The sequence below is a fragment of the Xenopus laevis genome, chromosome 1L (assembly GCF_017654675.1).
Source record: "Xenopus laevis strain J_2021 chromosome 1L, Xenopus_laevis_v10.1, whole genome shotgun sequence".
Lineage (NCBI taxonomy): Eukaryota > Metazoa > Chordata > Amphibia > Anura > Pipidae > Xenopus > Xenopus laevis.
In genome coordinates this window covers 165,069,849-165,093,849 of record NC_054371.1, presented here as the reverse complement: position 1 = coordinate 165,093,849, position 24,001 = coordinate 165,069,849, and the positions used below count along the sequence as shown (strand labels likewise).

Sequence of the window (24,001 nt, the reverse complement as noted above, 5' to 3'; positions counted from 1 at the left end):
TGCACTGAACTGAAGACATTCTTTCTATTACTGTCAAAGTGTGAAGCTTTCTGCTGGCACAGCCAGGTACAGATTTGGGGGCCATATGTTTGCCGTTGCTGCTGGGCTGGACGCTGGCACAGGTACATAAATACTTGGGGGCAATATGATGTGATCAGATTTATTTTTGGCTGCTGGCACAGGTAAAGATTGGTTGCAATATGATGGCTGCTGGAGGACTGTATGATGGATGACTGCTGAGCTTGCTGGTACAGGTATGGGGGGCAGTATAATGGATGGCTACTGGCACAGGTATGGGGAGGCAGTATGATGGGTGGCTGCTGGGCTTGCTGGTACAGGTATGGAGGGGCAGTAATATAAATGAAAAAGTGTTGTACATTTTCTTGGTTTCTTTATTTAAAAAACATCATGGTAAGGAGGTAAATGGTAATGCAGGACAGGGGGGCTCTGATTGAAGCTCTTGCCTAGGGTGCCAAACTACCTTGGCCTGGCACCGGCAGGTATGTCACTCATATGTGAAAAAAGTGAAGTCATATTAAGACATACCCTTAAATCCATAATCCACCTCCTCCTCCCCTGTGTATAATACAGTACCCCAGCATATGATTAAATACCTTAGGGGCCCCTAATAATAATTTACAAATACCAACAAAATGCAGAACAAATACCAGGCTTGTGTTCCATAGGGATCATAGGTCAGGCAGAGTATGGCAAACACAGGGTGCAAAGAGCAGGCAAAGTATGACACACACAGGGAGCATAGGGAAAACAGAACAGAGCAGGAGACAGGAAAATCAGGACCAGTCTAATATGTACTACATACAGTGACACAGTGCTGGTGCCTCATTAGCATTTTGAATAAAGTGTGAACAGGTGAACAATGTGAGCAATTTCAGTCTGGGTCTCAGGTGTGAACAGTACAGGCCTTTAGGAGTGTGAACAATAGAGGTATCACATGTGTGAACAATACAGGGGGATCACAGGTGTGAACAATACAGGGGATTACAGTGTGAATTTGAGGTTTAAACTATGCAGGGGGCAGTTAATCTCTGTAGTGATACCTTTTAAAGATTACAAATGGTAAACAGACACAGCAGGCATTCTATGCGGCCCGTGGGCCGCCAGTTGGACAGCCCTGCCATAAATAATGGATTCAGTGCATCCCTAGTTACACCTTTATATTTGCAGTACATTGAGTCCAAGATGAAGAATCCAGCATCTATTATATTGTGCATTAATTACTCTTTAGTACAACATCTTGTCCTGAGTTGTGCATTAAAGTCAACTTTGCATTTGCCACTTGAGAAGTGGAAGATTTATAGCCACCTATTGCTGTTAGAAACCATGACAGGTTAATACAATGTTAATATTTACTTAAGATATATTTGGCTTCTGTGTGTGTTTACTAGCACAGGCAGTGCTGCTGAAAATGTGAACTGTTTTAATGCAGCTTCTGACAGTTCCTTCCCTGCAGTGCGGCGATGTCTTACACACATGGCACAGCATGGGCACCGACAGACATTTCAATGGAAGAAAAAAAACCCATGCATGTCATTAGCTTTCAAGGGGATATAAACCCAACAATAAAAATGTGCCTGATTAATGAAACATCCCTCTAACCTGTGTGGACAACAAGTCTATGAAGCCTGTGTGCCAGCCTCAGTCCATGACCTGTCTTGTTGAGCTGTAGCTGATTGGTGGACCTCCAGTTGTAAAATCCTGTATTTCTGTCTGTCCGTCTGTCTAGGCCAGATATGAGCAGCCTATGGCCCTTTAGATGTAATTGGACTACAGTTCTCAGCATCATCCCTGGCAGTAAACATATACATGTGCATGTAATGGACCAGGAGAGGGCCTTATATTTAAGGGGCAGATTTATTAAAATGTATGATTAGGGTGCACCACAAAAAATTCACCTACTTTCTTTTCATTTCTATGGGACTTTTAGAAGTTTACTTATGAAATGGTAAACCCTCCAGTCTGTGTATCTGTACCAAAACGAAAACCAGTCCTTCGCTTTGCATAAAGCAAGGTTATTTGACTTTCACACTGATAAATATCAGATATATAAGCACTGAATTTTGAAAATATTGAAAAATGTAAATTCGGGGAAATTTATTATGTGTTATATATAGGTGGGACATAAAATGCAAGGAAACTTAACATCAGGTGATGCAGAATTGAGGTTTCACTGTATTTTATTCACTCCTTCATTCCTGACATGCCTACTTGTCCTCTGATGGCTAATAATGTCACAGGAAAACTACAAATAGTCATGACCAGGCACTGTTGAGCCAAGTAGCATTGCCTTGAGTCAGTGGTGCCTAGTCATGGCCATTTGTACAGTCGCTCAACTCCAACCCCACTGTCGGTCTACAGGCAGTCCACACGGCTCCCAATCTACTTCCTGTTCTCTTGTAGGTGGTTGCGGCTGGGGCTTCCTCTGCGGAAGTTCCTCTCTCCAGTTGTAAAATCCTGTATTTCTGTCTGTCCATCTGTCTAGGCCAGCCTATGGCCCTTTAGATGTAATTGGACTACAGTTCTCAGCATCATCCCTGGCAGTAAACATGTACATGTGCATGTAATGGACCAGGAGACTGCCTTATATTTAAGGGGCAGATTTATTAAAATGTATGATTAGGGTGCAGATAAATGGAAATGGAGAAGGGAGCACATCCACTTCCCCCAACCTGCAAAAAACAAATGCTCAGCCTTAGCAGAGTAAGAGAGCCATTAGATAATGACATTCAGTAATGTGGGCAAAATAGTAATTTAGGCATTATGAGTCGGTTGTAACCGTCTTTTCAGTAACACTTTAATAAAATCAATCACAAAAATCATTTCCATTTCTTTATTAAAAATATCAGCAATTTATTACCCGTTATAAACTGATAGGGATTTGTCAAAATACAGGATGCTACAATTTCATGAGAAACTTTCAAACATGGATTACTCATCTGCACCCCACCTTCCCTGCTGAAACTACAGCTCAACTGACGGCAGGTCTGAGTTCATTCAACCCATTTGAGTAGCTAGAGCCAGGTTTACTCCACTAGATGTGGCCTTGTTCGTCCTGATCTCTGTGGTCCATTACCTGCAAGAACCTGGATTCTTGCTTACCATAGAGTGTACATACCATGTGCCCTTTGCATTGCTGTGGGTTTATAAGATCATTCCCACTAAAACAATGTAAAAAGGGTTTCACTTGTATATTGCAATTTACTGGCTAATATAACATTGGCAGTTTTTTTCTGGATAAGAAACAGTTTCCACCTGCATGTGTGGCCTATTTAGTATTTCTGCTTTCCTCTTGCCAATCTTTAGTTTGATTTACAGGTCAGGGCAAAACTTCAGCAACCAGGATTTTTTTTTTCAAGTTCAAAATAGCCTCTATGCAAAGAATGCATGGCAGAACACAGCCACAGCCAGCAGGATGATGCCGTTGATGTTGACCACATTCCTCCATAGGGGAGCCTCTGAAGTGTCTGTCATCTTTTCTTCCAAGGCCTTCTTCTCTTCCTCACTCAGTTTGGGAGGCTTCTTATCATCAAATCCACAGAACCAGTTATATGATTTCCTCCAGCAACTTGTCTTTTTCTCTGCATGACAAAGAAGAAGAATATGTTGAGAGGCCACCAGGGGTTCCTAAGCCCACCCATGTCCCTGCTTCACATCTGTTTGTTTATGGACTAATTTAATAAATGTTATCACTTGTGTCATCTTTATTAATCCTTATGGGAAGAGATTGAATTGCTACCTTTTCTCTGCAATTCCAATATTGCCTACAACAGAAGTGAACAATGTGCAATACCGTTGGCACCCCATGATAATCCAACTAACACTGCAGCTACACAGAGAGTATGAGCTGAGATTCTTGATCATGAATACTATATCCACCAGTATCATTTAGTAAAATGCTAAGGCCTTTATGTCAACTGCAAGCCGTAATGCCGACTGAACAACATCTGCATTAGTGCTTAGACTCTGTGCTGTACAATTACACTGAGCTCATGTTTCATGGACTAAGTTGTTGTCATGTAGCAGCTGCCTTAATACTAAGCTTGCTCAGCAACATGACACTTTTTAAATTGTTTTTGTGGCCAGAACTAACATGGTGTATATAAAAAAATGGCAGTCATGCTTTTGACAAAAATAGAGCTTCAGTTGGTTTGTGTAACTCACCTTCCTCATCTTCCTTATCATCTTCTGGCTCCTCAGCTGCAGCCCAGTCATTTGCATCTAGATCCTCTCGTTCCTCTTTGCTGTTTCTCAGGGACCAGCACAAGCGATAGAGCTGTTAGAAGAATACAATTAGCAATTCAATGGTTGAAAAGTCACATTAACATGCTGCACATTGTACTTGGTGTTTTTTTTTCTTTACTTCAAACAGTAAAGGGGTGGTTCATCTTTAAATTAACTTTTTGTATGTTATAGGATGGCTAATTCTAAGCAACATTTCAATTGGCCTTCATTTTTTATTAGTTATAGTTTTAGAATTATTTGCCTTTTTGCTCTGACTCTTTCAACTTTCAAATGGGTGTCACTGACCTCATCTTAATATCAAATGCTTGGTAAGGCTAATAATGTATTGTTATTGCTACTTTTTTTTTTAAATCATCTTTCTACTCAAGCCTTTCCTATTCATATGCCAGTCTTTTATCCAAATCAATGCATGGTTTCTAGGGTAATTTGGACCATAGCAACCATATTGCCAAAATTGCAAACTGGAGAGCTGCTGAGTAAAACGTTAAACCACAAATAATAAAAAATAAAACCAATTGCACATTATTTCATAATTTCACTCTCTACAACATAATAAAAGTATGCCCCTTTAAGTTATCTATTTCAATAAGAGTCTTGACTAATCTAAGGGAGGGAACTCTCTCAAATGCCAAGGACCTGTAGAAGGTCACATAAAAACTGAATTGGGGTTTAAAAGAGGCATTTTGGGGTTATGCCTCCCCACAATGAGCTGATATATATATATATATATATATATATATATATATATATATATATATATATATATATATATATATATACACACATATACAAACACACTATATCTATATCTCATTTTATGTTTCAAATGCAAAGGCTTCTATGAGTAGCCTCCCCAAACAAACGTGTCACCCTCTTCCCCTGAGCTAGTACCTGCTAACATACCTGCTAACATCTTTTGGAGAGGAACCTTCTTCAGATAGTGAAATCTTACCACTTATAAATAGAAATATCCATTGAACTCACATGCTTATCAGGTATGGGTTTGGTCATGAATGATATTGCCAAAACAATGATGGAGGTTGAAACAAAGAGGATGATGGCAAAGTACAAGTAATGAACTCCGCAGATGATTGTGGGACATTTGCTGGGTTTCACACAGCTTCCAGTTCCAAAGGCAAATTCAGCAATCATCCTTGAAAGGCCAATGAAGAGTCCAATTATTAACCCCCAGAATGCTCCCTGTAGCAGGAAAGATGAAGAATAGTTGTAGTTTGGGCTGACATAGGAAACACAAAGCTCTTTTGTAACACAACAAATCTGAAGACAAGATGTTGGCAATGCAGAATTTGCTAATGGGCAAACAAAACACTTATTCATTTTTAATACCTTAAGAGGTATTAAAGGACATAATGTACTTCAGGTTTATTTGCAAACCTGGATGTGGAACAAAATAGAGAACAAACCCACAAAAACTATTTTTGCATAATAGAAGAGAATATAATTCCAACTTTCCAATATACATCCATTATACAGTTATAAAGATATTGAAATTACTAATACTAATTGCTATTGAAAGCAGTACAGTGTGTGTTTACATCCTCTGCACTCTTGGCTCTGACAAGCAACAAGAAACAGTTACAGAAAGCAAAGGGGTAATGCAAGATACACTGTGCTAATCATTTACCAGAATGGGAGCTTGTGGACCACCAAGATACCAGGAAAACTCCTGGTGGGCCCAGGTGTCAGTGGACCCTGTTGCTCCTAACCATTTGGCCTATTTCATGGCCATTCCCTATTTCTCTGTGGGAACAAAGATGAGCAATATATGGAAGAATAGATTATACTATATAAAGTAATGAGACTAGAAGAATAAAGAAGTTGAGTGAGGAGAGAAGGAAAAACAGTTTATAGACTGGCCTATGGTCTAAGGTTTTGTGGTGAGTCCCTGGCATTCCAGTCCGACAATGCCTGTTGGGATCCTCTTGTCCCAAACGTATCATGTAGCAATTATAAGACTGTGCTTTAAAAGCCCGGAGGAAGGTTTCCAGTGTTTCTGGCATTACAGCAAATGAATAGTTCTGAGAATTGCTTGTTTGTCCATCCTTAAAGGTTTTACAGTCTTATAATTACACTTACAGTACATCTGAACTCAGGGAGGGGGCAGGAGTAAGGTTGGTGTCAACAGAAGCTATAAGTAGTAAAATATTAGATGGATTTTTGAGATTGGTAGGTGCATTTTCAGGTTTGCAGATAATATGGCAGATGCCCAAAATGATCCGATTCTTTCTTTTCACCAACCAGCTTTTGTATGATCACTTTAAACTGACTAATTCGAGAAAAAAGTGCCTATCCCTCAAGGAAATAGCCTAGTGAATTAAGCAATATTTCTCCGTTCTCTAGCCATATCATTAACTACTAGATATTTCTTATGGGAACCATACCTGCTCATTCACTCTCTTGACAAAGATAGCGAGGAAGAAGACAGAAGCAATGGGTGGGCCCAGGTAACTAGTGATGGACTGCATGTAATCAAAAAGCTGGCCACTCTGGGCAGACTGCAGTATTGGAACCCATGCAATACTCACTCCAATTAGGAAGAGGATAAAAACCCTGAAAGATAATTCACAATAATAGGAGAAGCTGCATTAAATATATATTTTCATACACACAAAGGGAAAATCTCACACTGCAATATATATTAATTCTTTTGAAATACTTTTCACATTATATACTGTGCAAGCTGCAGAAGAGATCCTACCTTCCAGCTATCATTAGCTCCTTCTCGCTTGCCGTCTTCCTAAACTTTGTGTAAATATCCATGGTGAAGAGGGTGCTCGCACTATTGAAGATGGAAGTGAGGGAGCTCATGAGAGACGCTAACATCACTGAGAGCATCAGACCTCTGAGACCTATGAAATAAAACGGCTTAGTGACAGGAAAGATTCTGTAAGTTTTGTCACGTCATACCAAAGGTTTCCTATCTCTGACATATACCATTCATATATCGCTTCATACTACGTTCTTCCTTCTCTAATAATATGTTACAACGATTTCTCCCACACCATCTTTTATTTAATAAATGCCATTCTATCTATATTCAATCTATTGATAAAAATGGTCTCTGGAAAGTTTCTTACCATCTGGCATCAGATTTATCACCATTTTTGGGTAGGCGATATTGGTGCATCCAACCTCTGTGTCACAGAATTTCTTACACTGAGAAGGTACCACACAAGCTACTTCATCTGGTAGTAGTAGAAGAGGCTGGTTACATACAGGCCATACAAGCTGTACAGTTATTTAGCAGGTTATATACAGTATTCTTAGTTATTTTCTACTCCTTTTACCTGTATATAGAATACGGCTGATCATTCCTGGAAACACCATGAGGAACATGGGCAGCAGTTTAAGATACCCGCATAAAATACAGCCAGCTTTTACATGAGACATGTTCTTGGCTGAAAGACATCGCTGAACGATCACCTGGCAGATGTAAGCACACACACGACCAATATATCAATAAAAAGCCCCAAAACACTAGTGATGACATCACTCACTGAAACATATAAAAGCAGCTCACCTGATCTGTGCACCAGTACCACAGGGCAAGAATGGTCAGACCAAAGATGAGCCCTGGCCACGGCATGTCCCCAGTGAGCGGGTCACGGAAAAGGTGAAATGAATCTTCTCGTGGGGTATAACATTTCTCAGGAATGGTGATGTTATCATAAGAAGTCACAGAAGGGATAGCATTCATGTATTTCTCCATAAACTGTTCATAGCCTCCAACTTTATTAAATGCTGAGGAAACAGACAGAGGGTTAAAGCAACAACAGGCATCGCAAGACTCAAGGCAACATCTCAATCAGTCATTGTGGAAACTGTACAACTACTAAGAAAGTGAGGGGATGGAGGTTTTGGTGTGGGGATGAACATAAAAGAAAAATTATGGAAAGGGACCTTGACTCACATTATGTGGTACTGCCCTAGGATAAAGCCATACTGGTCAGCAATCAAACAGTTACTACGTACCTTTACCGAACTGACAATTAATGATTCAGCTGCTTTCTTTTTATTGCACAACAACCCAATGCCCACTGCTCAATATAAACGTTCGAGCGTCTCAACTTTGATACTTGTAGCTAAAACACTAATCCTCAGATACTGGAGATTGGATCAGATTCCCTCAATAAAGGAATGGGCTCTTAAAGGACAAGGAAAGTCTAAAATAGAATAAGGCTAGAAATGCTGTATTTTGTATACTAAACATAAGCATGAACTTACTGCACCACAAAGCCTAATCAAACAAATGATTTATGCTTTCAAAGTTGGCCACAGGGGGCTGTCATCTTGTAACTTTGTTAAACATCTTTGCCTGACCCTGACCCTGCACATGCTCAGTGTGATCTGGGTTGCTTAGGGATCGTCATAAACAAAGCTGCTTGAGTTCTGCATGGCTGGGAAGTAAGGCGGGGGCTCCCCCTGCTGTTCATAAGTATGATTGTTTCCCTGCTCAGCAGTTAGGGACCATCTGACAATTCCTATCCACAGCAGTAAATGAAGGGAGAATTTCACTGCATACAGTCAGGTTTCTTATAAAAATGGTACACATTTTTTAATTAAAGTATATTGGAGATAGGTTTCTTTTTCATTAAAGAAAGTAAAAATGGGATTTTATTTTTTTGCCTTTCCTTGTCCTTTAAAATACAAGAAATATATCAATCGGAGAGTCAAAAAGTCTGCAGAGGGCGACAAACCCAAGAGGAAAAATTCTGACAGAAGTGGTGCCACTGGCTCCTTTTCATAGAATTCCCAAAGCGAATAGAAGCAAACGTACACCCTACAAACCCTCACTTCTCTTGGTGCTCAATGATAGAGGATACGGCAACCTCCAATACAACGTATGCAAAGATTCTCAAGCATGCTTGACAAAGGGGTGTGTGACAGTCCCCGAAACATTGCACTACCGAATTATTAATACTGCAAGGGCTTGCCCTGCAAATACATGTCTTGTGTGCCAGTGAATCTATTACCTAGATCCTATAATACACTGTGAAACTTGACTACCTCACTGATGACCTTGTAGAGACCTGCACACCCAGCGGACTTCCTTCCTGCCAAATATCCTTATTTATCTGTAATATCTCATTATAAGGTGACAATACAAAGTAAATGATATATCCCGATATGTGAGAATGGAGATTCCAGACCATTTTATTTACTTGTTTGAATAAGGTATGTTGTTGTTATCACTTTATGCATATAGCTATGGAACTAAAGCAGTGGGCAGATTTTTATGTTACTGTTAAATGTCTTATTCCGCAGACAAGGATGCTGCACATAATACGGTGTACTGGATCATATGTTGCGGACATACAAAATAAAGAATTTATTAAAAAAAAAAAAATGGAAAATTATGGATGCTGTCAATGGGTGGCATGCAGAGTAGCAGGATTTCATATTTAGTCAGTTCAACTCACCAAATCCCATAAGGATGAAGGATCCCACTAACATGATGATAGTCTGTAAAGTGTCTGTGTAAATGACAGCAGCAAGCCCCCCTAGAAGGTGAGATAACAATACAAGAAATGTTTCAATAAAGCAAAGGTAAAACTAGAAGATGGGCAACATCTGGGATCACAGACAGAGGCAGAATATAAATTATGAGTGAACTGCTCCTGAATTCTTCCGGAGTTACCAACATACAGTATGAACATAATGCCCTCTAGGTCCCAGAGCTGTTGTACACAAGTGGTACAAATATTTGGTGGGTACAAAAGTGCTAGGGACTTGAAGAGAAACCATTTTTACCCATACTTACTCTTACCTTTGGCTGACAATGTAACATATAGAAACAAAGAACACTGATAATAAAGTTTATGCAGCACTATGACATTATGTCTACTTTACCCCAATATTTTTTATAATTGAGGCAGCAGAACTAAACCCTTCTGTTTTAGGGTTTTCACTGCACCTGCTGTAACTCTGTATTGCTAAAATCATCTCTACATGAAACAAAGAAAGTTCGTTCATCCTTATTGTTTTACACAGAGCATTGATCAGACTATAACACTAAGAAATCTTCCTGGCACGGCCACCTGTTGCGTCAAATGTTTTTGCTGTTTATGATACTGGGCAGAGTGGAGTGGCTCCAGGATACCATGTTTTCAGAAAGAGATCAGAGGAAGTCAGCGTGCAAAAAAGCACATTGAAAGGGTGACCTTTGTGCATGTCTCACAATCTATTATTTTATGATAGCTTAATGTGCTTGTGATACTTGCTCAGGTCAAGTGCAGTTCCTCCTTATCGCCCCTCATTCTGGATGACGCCCATATTAGAAGCTGTTTGTGTTAATTCCCTAGAAACAGATTTTTTTTTTCCTGGTAACGTTTTGTGTAATTACCACGTAGGCAAGACGCATGCCATATTGGATTTTCATTACCAGAGAAAAATAATATAATGAATGACAACAGCAAAATGCTAGTAAAAACAATAACATAATGTACTTAGCATCTACAGTGCCTTGCAAAAATATTCACTCAACTTTCTTGTTTTACTGACTTTAACAAATCTTACACTGACATTTTATTTTCTGTGATATATTTATTTCAGATGACTAAAAAAGTTATTTTTTAATGATATGATTTGTTTTATGTTAAGAAATGAAAAAAAAAATACTGAAATATGGAGATAGCTAAAGTATTTAGCACCCACACATTAAAATATTTTGTAGAGACCCCTTCCTTTGCAATAGTACAGCTTTATGAATAGGGCAGATTTATGAATGCTGGAGTGTCCAGGTTCAGGCATAACAATTGCAGAAACTGCGAGTGAGTTCCTGTAGGTTAAAGTAGCTGATTATTATGGTATAGTTATAATTACTAAATTACACTGTGTACATTGCAAATAATTAATTCAAATGTTTTTCTTGGACCAATACATGTATTTTTGAGTTGTAATATTGGTGCGTAGGCAGCCATCTCAGGTCATTGTGCCTGGTCATGAGCTTTCAGAAAGAGCCAGAACTTAGTGATGGAACTGCTTTCAGATAAGCTATTGTTTCTCCTACTCAGATGGAGTCATGATTCGGGTTGAGTCTGATATTCTTATATCTATTACTCAGTGGGACATGGGAGCATATTAGCAATGCAGGTGTCTGTAGGGTGATATCACTCCAACTTGCAGCTGGGAAACTAAGAACATGTCTAGCCCCACATCAAATTTCAAAATTTGAATACAAAAAAAAATCTGTTTGCTCTTTTGAAAAATAGAGCAGATGAGGAGTGTTTAAGGGATAGTGGTCCAAGATGACCATGATTAATACTCATGGACTGATTTATCACAAGCCATCTCTATAGCCGGGGATGCAATTACTGAGCAAAACAGGAATAACAAGTATGCTTATAGGATAGACTGGCTCTTACCTGTGACAGTGTACAGAGCAGTGATGGCAAGCAGCATGACAATGGCTATGTATATATTGATCCTCATGGCCTGCTGGATAAAGATTGCCCCTGAGAACATGTCTGCCTGAAACAAAAAAACAAGATATCAAGTGTATGGCACATATTGGTTACCAAAGCAATCTCACTGGTGTGAATTGTAGTAACCCAAGCTGGGTGAGAGAATGGTTCTTTGAGGACTGAGGTGATACAGAGATTAGCAAAGAAGTAGGTTTTATGGCTATTCTGAAGATGTAGCATTGATAAGGGGTCAAAGTAAAAAGGTAAAGAATGAGCTAAACTTACAGAGATCTTGGTGAAGACATAAAGGAGAAGAGAGAGAACTGACAGATAAATCCGAATTCGGTCTCCACCAAAACGTTTCCTTAAATATTCTGGCATTGTCACCACCTGAAGAACATATGGAAATGCATTAATCCACTATACTGCACATAATCATATCAAACACCAATAATATCTCAAAAACTTATCAGATGTGAATTCCTCACCTTGGGGTGCAGAGTACTTGATGAGACATTTCACCAGCAACCAGCATCCCAGGGATCAGCACATGTAATTGTCTACTTGCTAGTGCAATGTATAGGCCTTGTGCCAAAGTTACTTTTTGCCTATTGTTTTAAGAAATATCTACATTTCTATCTACATATATCTACATATCTACATTTCTTTAACAAAACAAGTCAAAGTCTGAAATTCAAGTCAAGCTGAGATTTTCTGACTAACAAACGGCTACATTCCCTCAGCTGCAGAATGTTAGACTGTGAGATAAGGGGAAGCTTATTATTTAGAGGGTTTCTCAGTGGACTGCTGATTTACTTTTGATTCTGCTTGTTAGAACAGGAAGAAGAATGTAACTGCAATAGTAGAAGGATTGTGGAATAGCAAATATAGAAGGGTAATATGGCAACAAAATCTCATGATGGTGACAGCAGTAGTCTTATTTTGCCTTGGGCACTCGCACAGCTTGTTATTCCCATCTGTATCCAATGATGAGTTGCTCAAATAATGTGTGCTGTGCATGCCACAATAAACATATATTTTGTGGAATTACACCCACCCACAGCTGCCTCTGCTGTCTGCCTTGACATTGTGGTTCAGTGATTAGAATTGGGTCTTGGTTCAATAACAGCCAGTACATATCTGTCCCCAGTGTCTGTGTAGGTTTGCTTTGGGTACTCCAGCTTCCTCCACACTCCAGGAACATACACACAGACTAATTGGCTCATCACTAAATTACCATAATGTGTGTAGGGATTGATAAGAATGATGTATATTCTCTGGAAGGGGCTTCAAAAGCACTATATAATTAAAAAAGCATAACAGTTTTTGTTATATTGCATGACAGAGGATGTGCAGTTATTCTCAACAGTGCTACTCACCCCAGCTTTCACATAGATTGGCACAAAGATCCAGCCAAGGATCACCACAATAACCAGAGCCTGAAACAAAGGACACATTAGAGGTTTTGGGGCCCTTCCCAGCAGTAATAAGCCATTACTTTCCATGGACTATTTTCATATTTCATCTGCAAATGTATATATTTGCCAGGCATATGAGATATTAACACTGTCAATAAATGCAAACAAATTTTCACAAACTTTTTACCAATACACTACAAGGCATTATATATATTTGTACAGTATTTGATGTGTTGGCACAGTGATAAGTACAGCGGAGGAAAAAAGGCCAACATTTCACCCAGCATTTCAATATGCATTTAATTCGACATATTCAATACATGACTTTACTATGATAAACAAGTGTTGCTAATTTAAGTCACAGTCTGTAAAAAGATCATATTATGAGCAGGACATTATGCAGGACTAGTAGGACACAGAGGCCATTTCGAAAGCATTATAAGGACCATTAAGCCAGAAAATATTAGTAATGTAAATGACTCAGATTCAATTAAGTAAGAACTTATCGCCTAATTCAATCCCAGATTCCCCTGTAGATGTTTTCACATAAACCTTGAGGTCAGTTTTTCACTTTCAATTGAATCTGGCCTATTGTATTGTATTGTACAGATAGAGGATCCATTATCCAGATATCATTTATCTAGAAAGCTCAATATTAAAGGAAAGTCACCTCCAATAGAATCCATTTTAATCAAATAATTCAAAGGTTTACTAAATGTTTAAATGATTTTTTTAGCAGACTTAAGGTATGGGGATTCAAATTATGGAAAGATCCATTATCTGGAAAACCCCAGATTCCCGAGCATCTCTGTATCTTTGAATTGACACCGCATTGGCCTGTTTGCTGAAACACAGAGATGATATCTGCACGGAAATACATCGTTTCACATGTTTAGTATTCAAGTTAGTAAGGAGAGTATATTATGCTTGAAAATATTAATTTATCAATACCAGGTCTAAGGAAATACAATAATCCTTAAGCCTTACAATAATGTCATTGTGTGAAGAATTCATATGTGGTGATATTGTGTCATGCCACCATTAAAGAAACAAACATTTTACTTGTTGGAACATCAGACTGTTACAAGAATACCTGAAACCAATATACAAGATATTGCTGGAATGGAGGGAAATAATAAACAATAGCCATGAATATCCAGTAAATGACATCCTTGTAAATGGTGCTTAGTGATGGCATCAATAATAATTGGTGCTTAGAGATGTCACATTTGTCACATGACTCTCTGAAACCTGTGCATTATAATGAATAACGACCCCTGTTGAAAAATATGGCCTCAGCCTGCAGCCTCGTGTATTTATATGTTTGTGAAACTCCTTGGTGACTTACAATATTCCTGATATTATTATATTACATTATGCTGTTACATGGGTAATGTTTACTCTACTGCAATCACCCATTAAAGTTTTGCCTTTAGTATTTAACCTGCACTTGCCTAGGTAAAGGACTATAAAACTGACTGATGATTGGTTGCTATAGGTTAATGGACTGTGCAAAACAGTTGTCAAAGATATTACATAACCCATAATATATTTTTGTGTTAATAATTTACTGGGAAGATGGTACTTAACTGATACAACATTGTTAAATAACATAAGGAGTTATATAAGGTATTGCCCTTATCTATTTTTTTTCCCCCCAAAACAGATTCACAAAGTTCTGTGACAATTTGTAAAGGGTTGAGAGGTGCAACTATGCACGTACATTATGGAGTGAATAGCCACAAGAGCAGATAATGTTGGTAATACTCATCTAAAATGATCTGCATTGGCATAGCTCAAATATTTAAACACATAAAAGAAATAACTTTAGATGTATAAAACTCGCTAACTAACATATAGAAATATAATGGGAAGTACCTTTATCTACTATCAACTCATTGCAATGGTGACTCCTCATAGGGAGATTCTATTAATAAGTGAATATATTACTTTATTTCTCCCATGAATTTTCATTTATAAAGACTATACAGGGCATATAATTTTATTCTCTCAGTGCGGGCCCAGGGAAATTTGCAGGGGGGGAGCCCCATATTTAGCCCCATATGTACACCAGCCCCACTCATATTGGTGAGTATTGTTAACAGACGAACCACAATGGGGAATTGATGCACAGGAGATCTGACAGCTGTTGGAATCTCCTGTCAAGTCCCTAGTGTGGTTCCCCTGTTTCCAATACTAAATATAAGAGTGTTCCTGCAATGATATACTGACTGCGTGTCAGATATGGCCTGTGAGCCATAAGAGTATAGGAGCAGCCTGCCTCCATAAGCCCGAAGTTGCCTCACGAGGAAACTTCGGGCGACTTCGGAATACGAAGCGTCACGTGTGCTTTAGCGCAGGCGAGTTTTCATTATAGCTGGCGCAAGACAGAGGGCCTTTGCCTCTACAGTTGCCACCTGGCCTATATTTTTCTTGGTAGAAACTTCTTTATATTTAGAAAGAAATGGGGTTTACTGTATTAGAGGAAATCATTGTGACACACCCTAATGGTATGTCAAGTGTCAAATAATACTAGTATACAGTCTGGAGCCTTAGGCTAATAGCGCACGCTCATCGCTCATATTTACACTTCCTTCTGTACCTCCTATTTGTTTACTAACAGGCACAGGATCAGCCTGTTAGAGAACAGACATAACAAATAATCTACTGTGTGTGTCTGTGTGTGAGTTAACTGGCTGTTCCTGTACCTGTCACACACAGTGGAGGTGTGGAAGTCAGTGGATTGGCTTTTCTTCGTAGGACTATATGCGCTAGCAGAGTAAATGACCCATGTGACATTAGTATTATCGATTTACAGTCTGGAGTTTTAGGAATCCATATATTAAACCCAGTTGGGGATCAGTACGGCACTTCAGGGATCAATTACTAAGCCCTGCAACTTGTATAAAATATACAAATTAAACAGATGAAGGTATCAGAAAATGTATTTACTTACATTCCATTCAAAACCTCCAATAACGATGCCACCAGCAGCAGCTGTCCCAGCAAGTCCCACAAAATGCCCACTGCCAATATTACTGGCAAACAGAGACGCCCCAATCTGCAAAGAAGAGAACAGAATTAGCTTTGTCTTACAACCCATTTAATATACCATTTCTTATATACTATATATGAATTGTGCCTTTTAGGCTGGGCTGATAGTGGCAATTACCACTGCTTTTCTGTAGATCAGGATTGCTGGGCCAGTGGTCAAGGAATTTCTTTTAGACTTGATATTTCTTCTATTACCTACTCTGACCCACAATAGAATAGACTGTGATTAACGGGTATCCGATAAATGTCCTTCTTCTGTTCCAAGACCCTCTTTGCCTCTTGTGTCTGTAATTAGGGCCATATTTATACATAGGCACCCGAAGGCCTATGCCTAAAGTGGGGGTGCCCCTCAAATGCCTATATAATAGTTTAATCTTTCTGTAATAAAAATAAAACTATGCTGTGCTCTGTAAATCTGGCAGCTGATCTGGGGGGAGAGGAGTATGAGGCTTGTTGCAGTTTGTTGCACAGTGGAAATGACATTACACGTACCGTAACCAGTGATGTGGCATGCGCATGACATCACTATCGCAAGCTGGATTATTTGTTCTTAGGTTTTATGATTCACAGCATTTTTGCTTTTAGCTCAGAAGAAAGTTGGTAAAATGGTGGGAGTTTTACCTCCATTAACTTTAATGATAATTGCTTGGACTCTACCAGTGTACTCATGGGTAAGATGAATATTACTAAGAAATGTTCACTGGCAAATTCTCAAGTTATAATTGTCTGACCCACAAGTGCACCAGCAGAGCCCTGGTTGTTCCCAACATTTTGACCTGTCTGCAGAGCTGGAAAACATAGCAGAAAAACACAGGGGATTTCCATTTGTGCTATTACCATTAGTGTGCAAATACCTTACTCTGTACATTGGTGCAATATAACTACATTGAATAAGAAAGCTTTGGAAGGCAGCTGAACACCTAACTTAAAAATTAAAAATAGTAAATGAATGTATTTTGTGTTTACTTTTGTTCTGTATTACTATTTTAGGGAGTACCATCAAGCAGAAGAGAAGGGGTCAGTGAGTTGGTAACAGAAAATGAGGAAAACCTGTATTTAGTCAAGGTTGTGCTGCAAGCCCTCCTGATGGATATTGAATCAGGAAAATAACTAGAATCCTATGAGGCATGCTAGTTTGATCCTCAGCCAGATAAATTATTAAACTAAATAACAGGTATTAAGAACAATCACGTCAAATCATTAACTACCTGTATCTGTATTCCTGCTGTCCTACACAAGAATATTTTCCCCTGGCATTTGGACTTTCAACATGAGAAGGAGGTGTCATGAGTTGTCCCTATGCCAGGAGACCTCTGGGAACAGAGAGTTCTATGGAGTATTCTGGGGATAATGTTTATCCATAGCAAAATAATCTTAAATGACTTTAAGGGATTCTTTTATGTAGTTTGTATTTCTAAATTATGCTGTGGACATTGCAAATAATTCATTCTACCATTTGAAATTTTATTCTTGAACCAATAAATGTATTTTATTTAGCTGTAATATTGGTGTGTAGGCAGCCAGCTGTGCTCATTTTACTTGATCCTGTGCTTTCAGAAAGATCCAGCACTTCATAATACAATTGCTTTCAGATAAACTATTGTTTTCCAACACAACGCAATCGCCCAAGGCATACTCACAGGCCCAGACTGGAGGGCTGAGGGAAAATGGAGGGGGGTGTAAAATCACTGTAAATAACAGTGTAGCAACAAAATAGTAACTGAAGCTTTTTAGAGCACACGTCACATGACTGAGGGCACTTGGGAAAGTATGAAAATGTCTAGCCTGACACCAAATTTCAAAATTAACTATAAAAAATCTGCTAGCTCTATTGAAAAATGGGTTTCAATGCAGAATTCCACATGAGGAGAACTATTAACTGATGCATTTTGTAAAAAAAACATGACAGAAGCCCTGTTACACACTATCATTCTAAGATGCTTCCGCTGCGGTTTTGCCTGGCTCCAGAACAACTTTTTGAGCTGCTTTTTGTCTGGGACTGGGGAATTTGCAGTCACTGCATGTCCTAGTATGAGTCTTGCACAATGTAAGTATGAGGCACTTGGCAGGTAGCACTGAGTGGGCTGGTCCTCCAGGAAGGGATGGAAGTTTCAACCCACTCAATACAACCAAGTCAGGTGCTTCTTATGCAAACTAGCACAGGTTTAACATCACATTCATGATATGCTTTATTTACTCTCAGGTTAGACAATCCAACCTGTACTCCTAAAACCCCCAGCATTTATGGCAGCAAGAGAGGTGGAATCCAATATGCCAATGTCTGCAACATCATCTGCAATCTTGTACTGGCTAATTTAAAATGTAATGGAAACTGAAGGGACCATAGCAATTTGAGGGGGTAGAAACATTGCTGCTCATTTATCAACACTGGGCAAATTTGCTCATGGGCAGTTACCTATAGCAACCAATCAGTGATTAGCTTTTTGAAACCAGCTGCAAGTAGAACAATGAATGCAGCAATCTGATTGGTTGCCATGGGTTACTGCCCATGGGCAAATTTGCCCATTGTTGATAAATGACCCCCATTTTTTCTTATATGACCCTTTTGAGACAGGGGTTCATGTGTGATTCAGCATGTGCTGTTTCCATTATATTTATGATTGGAGGGATATATAGTTCTATTAACATACAGACACAAGAATTGAAATCTACCCAAGCCCTGCCTACTTTCTAGTAATCCTTTTTTTGGGTTGGGAGTTTGGAACTATCCTGCATATATTGGGACCACTGGTAAATATGCAATTGGCCTGCATCAGGGAATCAATAAAGGGTAATTATAGTATGTTACAGAATAACAAAACTCCCTATTTTACTGATGGGGGTCACCGCTCCAGTAAGGCTACTGTTACGGTTTATTACCAATCTTTCTATTCAGGCCATCTCCTTATCTTTCAGTCAACCCACTGCCTGGATTCTATGGTAAATCAGCTGAAATTCAAAAAAACAGGAGAATTTCTGAACAAAAAAATCTAAAACTTCAAATTGTGTCAGTATATCTTACTAAAAGTGAATTTAAAGGTGAACTTCCCCTTTAACTTTACTGAAAGTTTTATTAGCGCTGACTGTTTTTCAGTTAAAGGTCTGAAAAAAATCCCTAATATTTTAGGCATGCTCCCCGGTTAATTTTTTTCCCCAGGACCAACTCTCCCTTTGGACAAATTTTGGAACTTCCTATAGTGGCTCAGCCATGTTACCACACTTTCCCACATACACCTTATTCCTATTTATTAAACCTCTATTTTTTGTGGTCGAGTTTTTAAAGGGGAAAGCTCGCATTTTTAGGGGAAAAAACACCTAAAATTTTTAGAAATGTATTATACCCCAAATCTGCTAAAAATCCAAATCCGAAAATACTCAATGGAAGATGTCACTGAAGATGTTTCTTGGCACTGTGATCTGTGCTGGTTTTCGTAAAATAATCTGAAAAATTTGAGGTTTTCGTGCAACAACTCAAAAAAAAAAATAGTGATCTGGGTGTCAAACTTGAAAAATTCTTAAAATTCTAATTGTCTCACGATTTTTTGAGACTTTTCTGGTACCAACTTTTTCTAGCTGCTTTTTTGATAAATGAGTTAAATTTGTGGATGGAGTTAGGTTGACTTTGTTTTAATTAAAAAAAAAAATTTGAGTTTTAGTAAATACCCCCCTTAGGCATCTACTGTATGTTGTATAGCAGGGATCCCCAATCTTTTTACCCATGAGCCACATTTGAATGTAAAAAATTTAAGAGCATCACAAACATGGAAAAGGTTCCTGGGGTGCCAATTATGGAACATGATTGGCTATTTGATAGCCCCTATGTGGAATGGCAGACTACAGGAGGCTCTGTTTGGCAGTACACATGGTTTTTATTCAACCAAAACTTGCCTCCAAGACTGGAATTCAAAGATAAGCACCTGCTTTGAGGCCACTGAGAGCAACATCCAAAGGGGTGGTGAGCAAAATGTTGCTCGGGAGGCATTGATTGGTGATCACTGCAGCATAGTAACATTTTCTGATTTTTACACTGAATTACTCAAGCTTTTTGGAATTGAAACATGGCTAATATCTAAATAGAAAATGTCAAGGAGCATAAGGCAAGTGTTTATCTTAAAGCTTTACAAGCTGAACATTTACATTTCTTGCACATAGAAACTAGAAACAGCTGATATGTCATCCACCCTGCAATTTACAAAAATAACTTCACCTAATTTGATGTTAAGATCCCTAAAGGAAGAAGGTGTGTTCTGCTTGATCTGACTGTAGAGACAGTTTATGTCCTGTTATAATAAAAAAATAAGTTCATCCCAAACTCCACCCTTCTCTGTGAATCGTCCCAAATAAACCTCCACCTGTGCCGTCAGGTGCCATGGAGATGCCGCCTCCTGCTGCTGCGGAGTTGGGACATAACTGGATTTTCTGGCTGTGAGGAGAGAGTGCTTTACTGTGAGCTCCTTTGTGTAGTGTGGTGTGACGCTGAAAACTGGCCCTGAGCCCATAGAAACTTTACTTTTTAATCCTGAAAAAGGGTGGAAATTCCTGACCAGCATTACCGCTTCCTCTTGGCTTATACCAGCCTGTAAATCATCAGCTGTTGCTAAACTTCTACTCCCAGCATCCTGGCTACAGGGGGTGTTTTATTTCAGCAGCCTGAAGGTCTCTGGTTTAGGTGGTTTGATCAATGTTCCCATATCTGACTAAAAAACAGTTGCGGTCGCATTCACAGCATCACATATTAAATACATAAACCCGCAGTACTTGTACCGTCTAAGTAAACCTGAGAAATACTTTTTAAACAATGTAAGATTTGTGTTTTAGGAAAGCGATAACCCCCATACTGTATAAATAAACAGAGCTTGCTGGGGCAGAAGGTTCTGCCATTTAGGTAACAATTTTCCAAATAAAGGGGTAATAATATAAAAGGCAACAATGATACTGAAAACTATGGAAGTTGTTTCTTTTATACATATGGAGCAAGTGGTTTGGATCAGATTTACATGAAGAATTTGTAGATATGAACATTTGCACCAGATTTCAAATCATAGGGTGGTTTCTATTTACAGAAACAGAGAATGGATGTGTCTTTATCTTAAACACAACAACAGATGTGCTGCCACTAGGTGCATCTGAAAGTGTCAGACACAGCCATTGAGTTATATAGATCTATGTTCTGGACAAGTTCATGGTCTCCTCCTTATCATTGAGTACAAAGTTTGTGGTGCCCCATCCCTAAGGGCCACCGCACAGATAAGCAATAACTTACAATTATGCAGCCAGTTCTTAAACAATCAACAGAACCATATTGCTTAGTTCTAAGGCACAGAACAGGTCTCATGAAAGTAATGCTGGGCAGTTTATGGCCATCCAACCTTAAAGGATAACTCCAAGTGTCCAAGGTACTGCAGTCCAACAGCAGTTGGAGGGCCACAGTCTTGATCTAATAAGTTGCAAGTACCCATCTAACCTTCCCACTGAACTAGGTCTACTTTCAATTATCCCAACAAAAGCTGTTGGGGGGATTTCGGGAGTTCTACTTTAACAACAGTTGGAGGTCTGCAAGTTAGATCCTTGATTTTTTCCACCGCATACAAACCGCTTGCAGGGGGCCAGTCTATAGTATTGACAAACCTTTCTTTACTGGTACTTTTTAGCAAACTTCTCCCACTGCCATTTTTATTCTTCCAGTACAGCAAGTGGCTGTGTATATTTGCACAGGGCAGACCACTGGGGCAAGTCCAACAATAAAAACAACTTTATTTCTAATGACACTCACCGGCCACCACACCATGCTGCGCCCTGCCAGGAAGAAACCTCCCACAGTACCACGGCTTGTCCTTACCATTGCCTGGGACAAAGAAACAACAAGGCACAGTTAGCTCTATTTATTATCTTATATAATCTCTAGGGAAAACTTTTTTTTTAATATGCCTGCTACTCTGTAGTGCTGTCCAAATAAATTGAGATCCTTTGCATGATATATCTTCTTCACTGACTTATTAGTTTCTATAATATAGCTGCTACTGGATAGTATTTTCTATACTAATTTATACAATTTGCATTATATTCTTTCCACTCTAAAGAATATCCTAATATTATTCAGATTATTAGTATGATCCTTGTTATAAACCTGCTACACAATATCACTGTTAATATAAATTCCTACTAATACCATGAATCCCAGCAGGATGCTTAAAAAACACAAACTTACCCATATTCCTACTGCCAGGACCACAACAAAATACACCACAATAACAGAGATGTCTGCAGGATTATTGATGGGAATCGTATCCTTGTCTGGAGCTGGTGTTGCTGTGGCGTCCATTTGTGTTCTTCAGTCTGTGGGACTTTCTTCCAGACTGTCAACTGGTCCCTCTCTTCTCTCTCAGGTGTGTGAGTTGCATGTGCTGCTAACTATAAACCTGTCCCTGAGAGGTCCACCCGCCCCTTCCCATCAATGTATAACCTGCCTCCTGTTTTACCTTCCCAAACAGTGCAGTGTGCAGTGGAGTCTGATAAGTAACAATCCTCTCGTGCACTTCCAAGTTAACAAGAGCGCCTCACCTGTACTGTGCGTGAAAGGAATATTTGAAGTCAGACAGAGAAAGCCAATGGGTGTGACATCTGATGCCACTGTCCTTGGCACTAAAATGAGTTCCTATACACAATGCCGTCTGTTTCCTATATACATATTCCAGATTACTTTCTCTCGTACTGTCTGTTTGATAGGTTACCCTAGAACCCATGCAGCCTGTTAAGGTTAAGACACCCATACACATGCTCATCTGTCACCTAAATAAAGTGGGCATCCACATGCTGAGACCAGTGGCCAACATCTTATCATGCTTGGCCTAAGGAAATCCAACAGACATGCTGATGTGGTCTTTAGCCATGGGGATTTCCAAACTTGATCAATAGATATTTGGATGATTTTCAGCAAGTCATCAGCCGTACAAGCCATCCCAAGGGTCCCGTTCTCGTCCTGAAGGCCTGAAGCTTTTATTGTCCTGTGTATAGCCAGCTTTTGTTGCAGGTTGTAAAAAAGCTGAAAAGGGTTGGTAAAACCAGTAAAGCGTTTTATCATGTGTTAAAATAGTTTAGCCTCTCAGGGTACCATTTCATGAATCTTTATGGGTACACCTTTTTATTATTATTTCATGATTGTGAATGGCAGCTCCAGGTTGTATAAGTCAATACAAATATTTTGAGCCGTAAGGCTGTGGATGATCTATATCGATGCTTTATTTGCTTTCTGATTTATGGGTTCATAAACTAAATGTAAATACCACTTATAAACGGGGATTATAGTCCCTTCCATTTAGCTCAGTGAATCAGGTTGAATACAACATGAACATACTATAGTGACTCACTGTAAGCTGTGCTCCTTCTCTACCTGCAACCTAGAAATTCACAAAAGGTAGCCATACAAGCACAGATATTATTGTTTCATAAAATATTTGGTGAGTGTATAATGGGAGACAAGTTGATTGATATCAGCAAAATACTTGGACATCGGCCGGCTTGTTGATCGGCCAAGACGGAAAATTAGATCCAGTGCCTTTGAAGGCTTCTGAATATTGGCCAGCGGATACTGCCGAATCATCAAATACAAATAGAATTCTATTGTTTCTACCTGTTTATCTGACAATTCAGCTCTTAATGCTTGTAGTGAAAACAACCAATGGTTGCAGGAAAGATAGTCATTGTTATGTGTATGGCCACCGGTAAGCTGCAGTCATAGCATCAAACAATACAGAAACATTTCAACACTTAAGACTTATATGTGGCTCAAGACACAGTTCATACATAAAATGGTTTATGATTTATGTCTTAACAAGCAGAGGA

At 39.1% G+C, this 24,001-nt stretch overlaps 1 protein-coding gene across 1 annotated transcript; it reads right to left on the bottom strand.

The window, feature by feature from the left end:
- Positions 1–2,837: 2,837 nt before the first annotated feature.
- Positions 2,838–23,385, bottom strand: slc5a1.2.L (solute carrier family 5 (sodium/glucose cotransporter), member 1, gene 2 L homeolog). The gene is made up of 15 exons (XM_018261775.2): positions 22,368–23,385; positions 21,933–22,004; positions 16,062–16,166; positions 13,067–13,126; positions 11,973–12,077; positions 11,649–11,754; positions 9,705–9,785; positions 7,805–8,025; positions 7,572–7,707; positions 7,362–7,469; positions 6,983–7,133; positions 6,666–6,834; positions 5,248–5,463; positions 4,183–4,294; positions 2,838–3,599 (listed from the first exon to the last, which is right to left on the bottom strand). The coding sequence occupies exons 1-15, from the start codon at positions 22,479–22,481 to the stop codon at positions 3,391–3,393; spliced, it is 1,965 nt and encodes a 654-aa protein (XP_018117264.1). The 5' UTR covers positions 22,482–23,385; the 3' UTR covers positions 2,838–3,390.
- Positions 23,386–24,001: the final 616 nt, after the last annotated feature.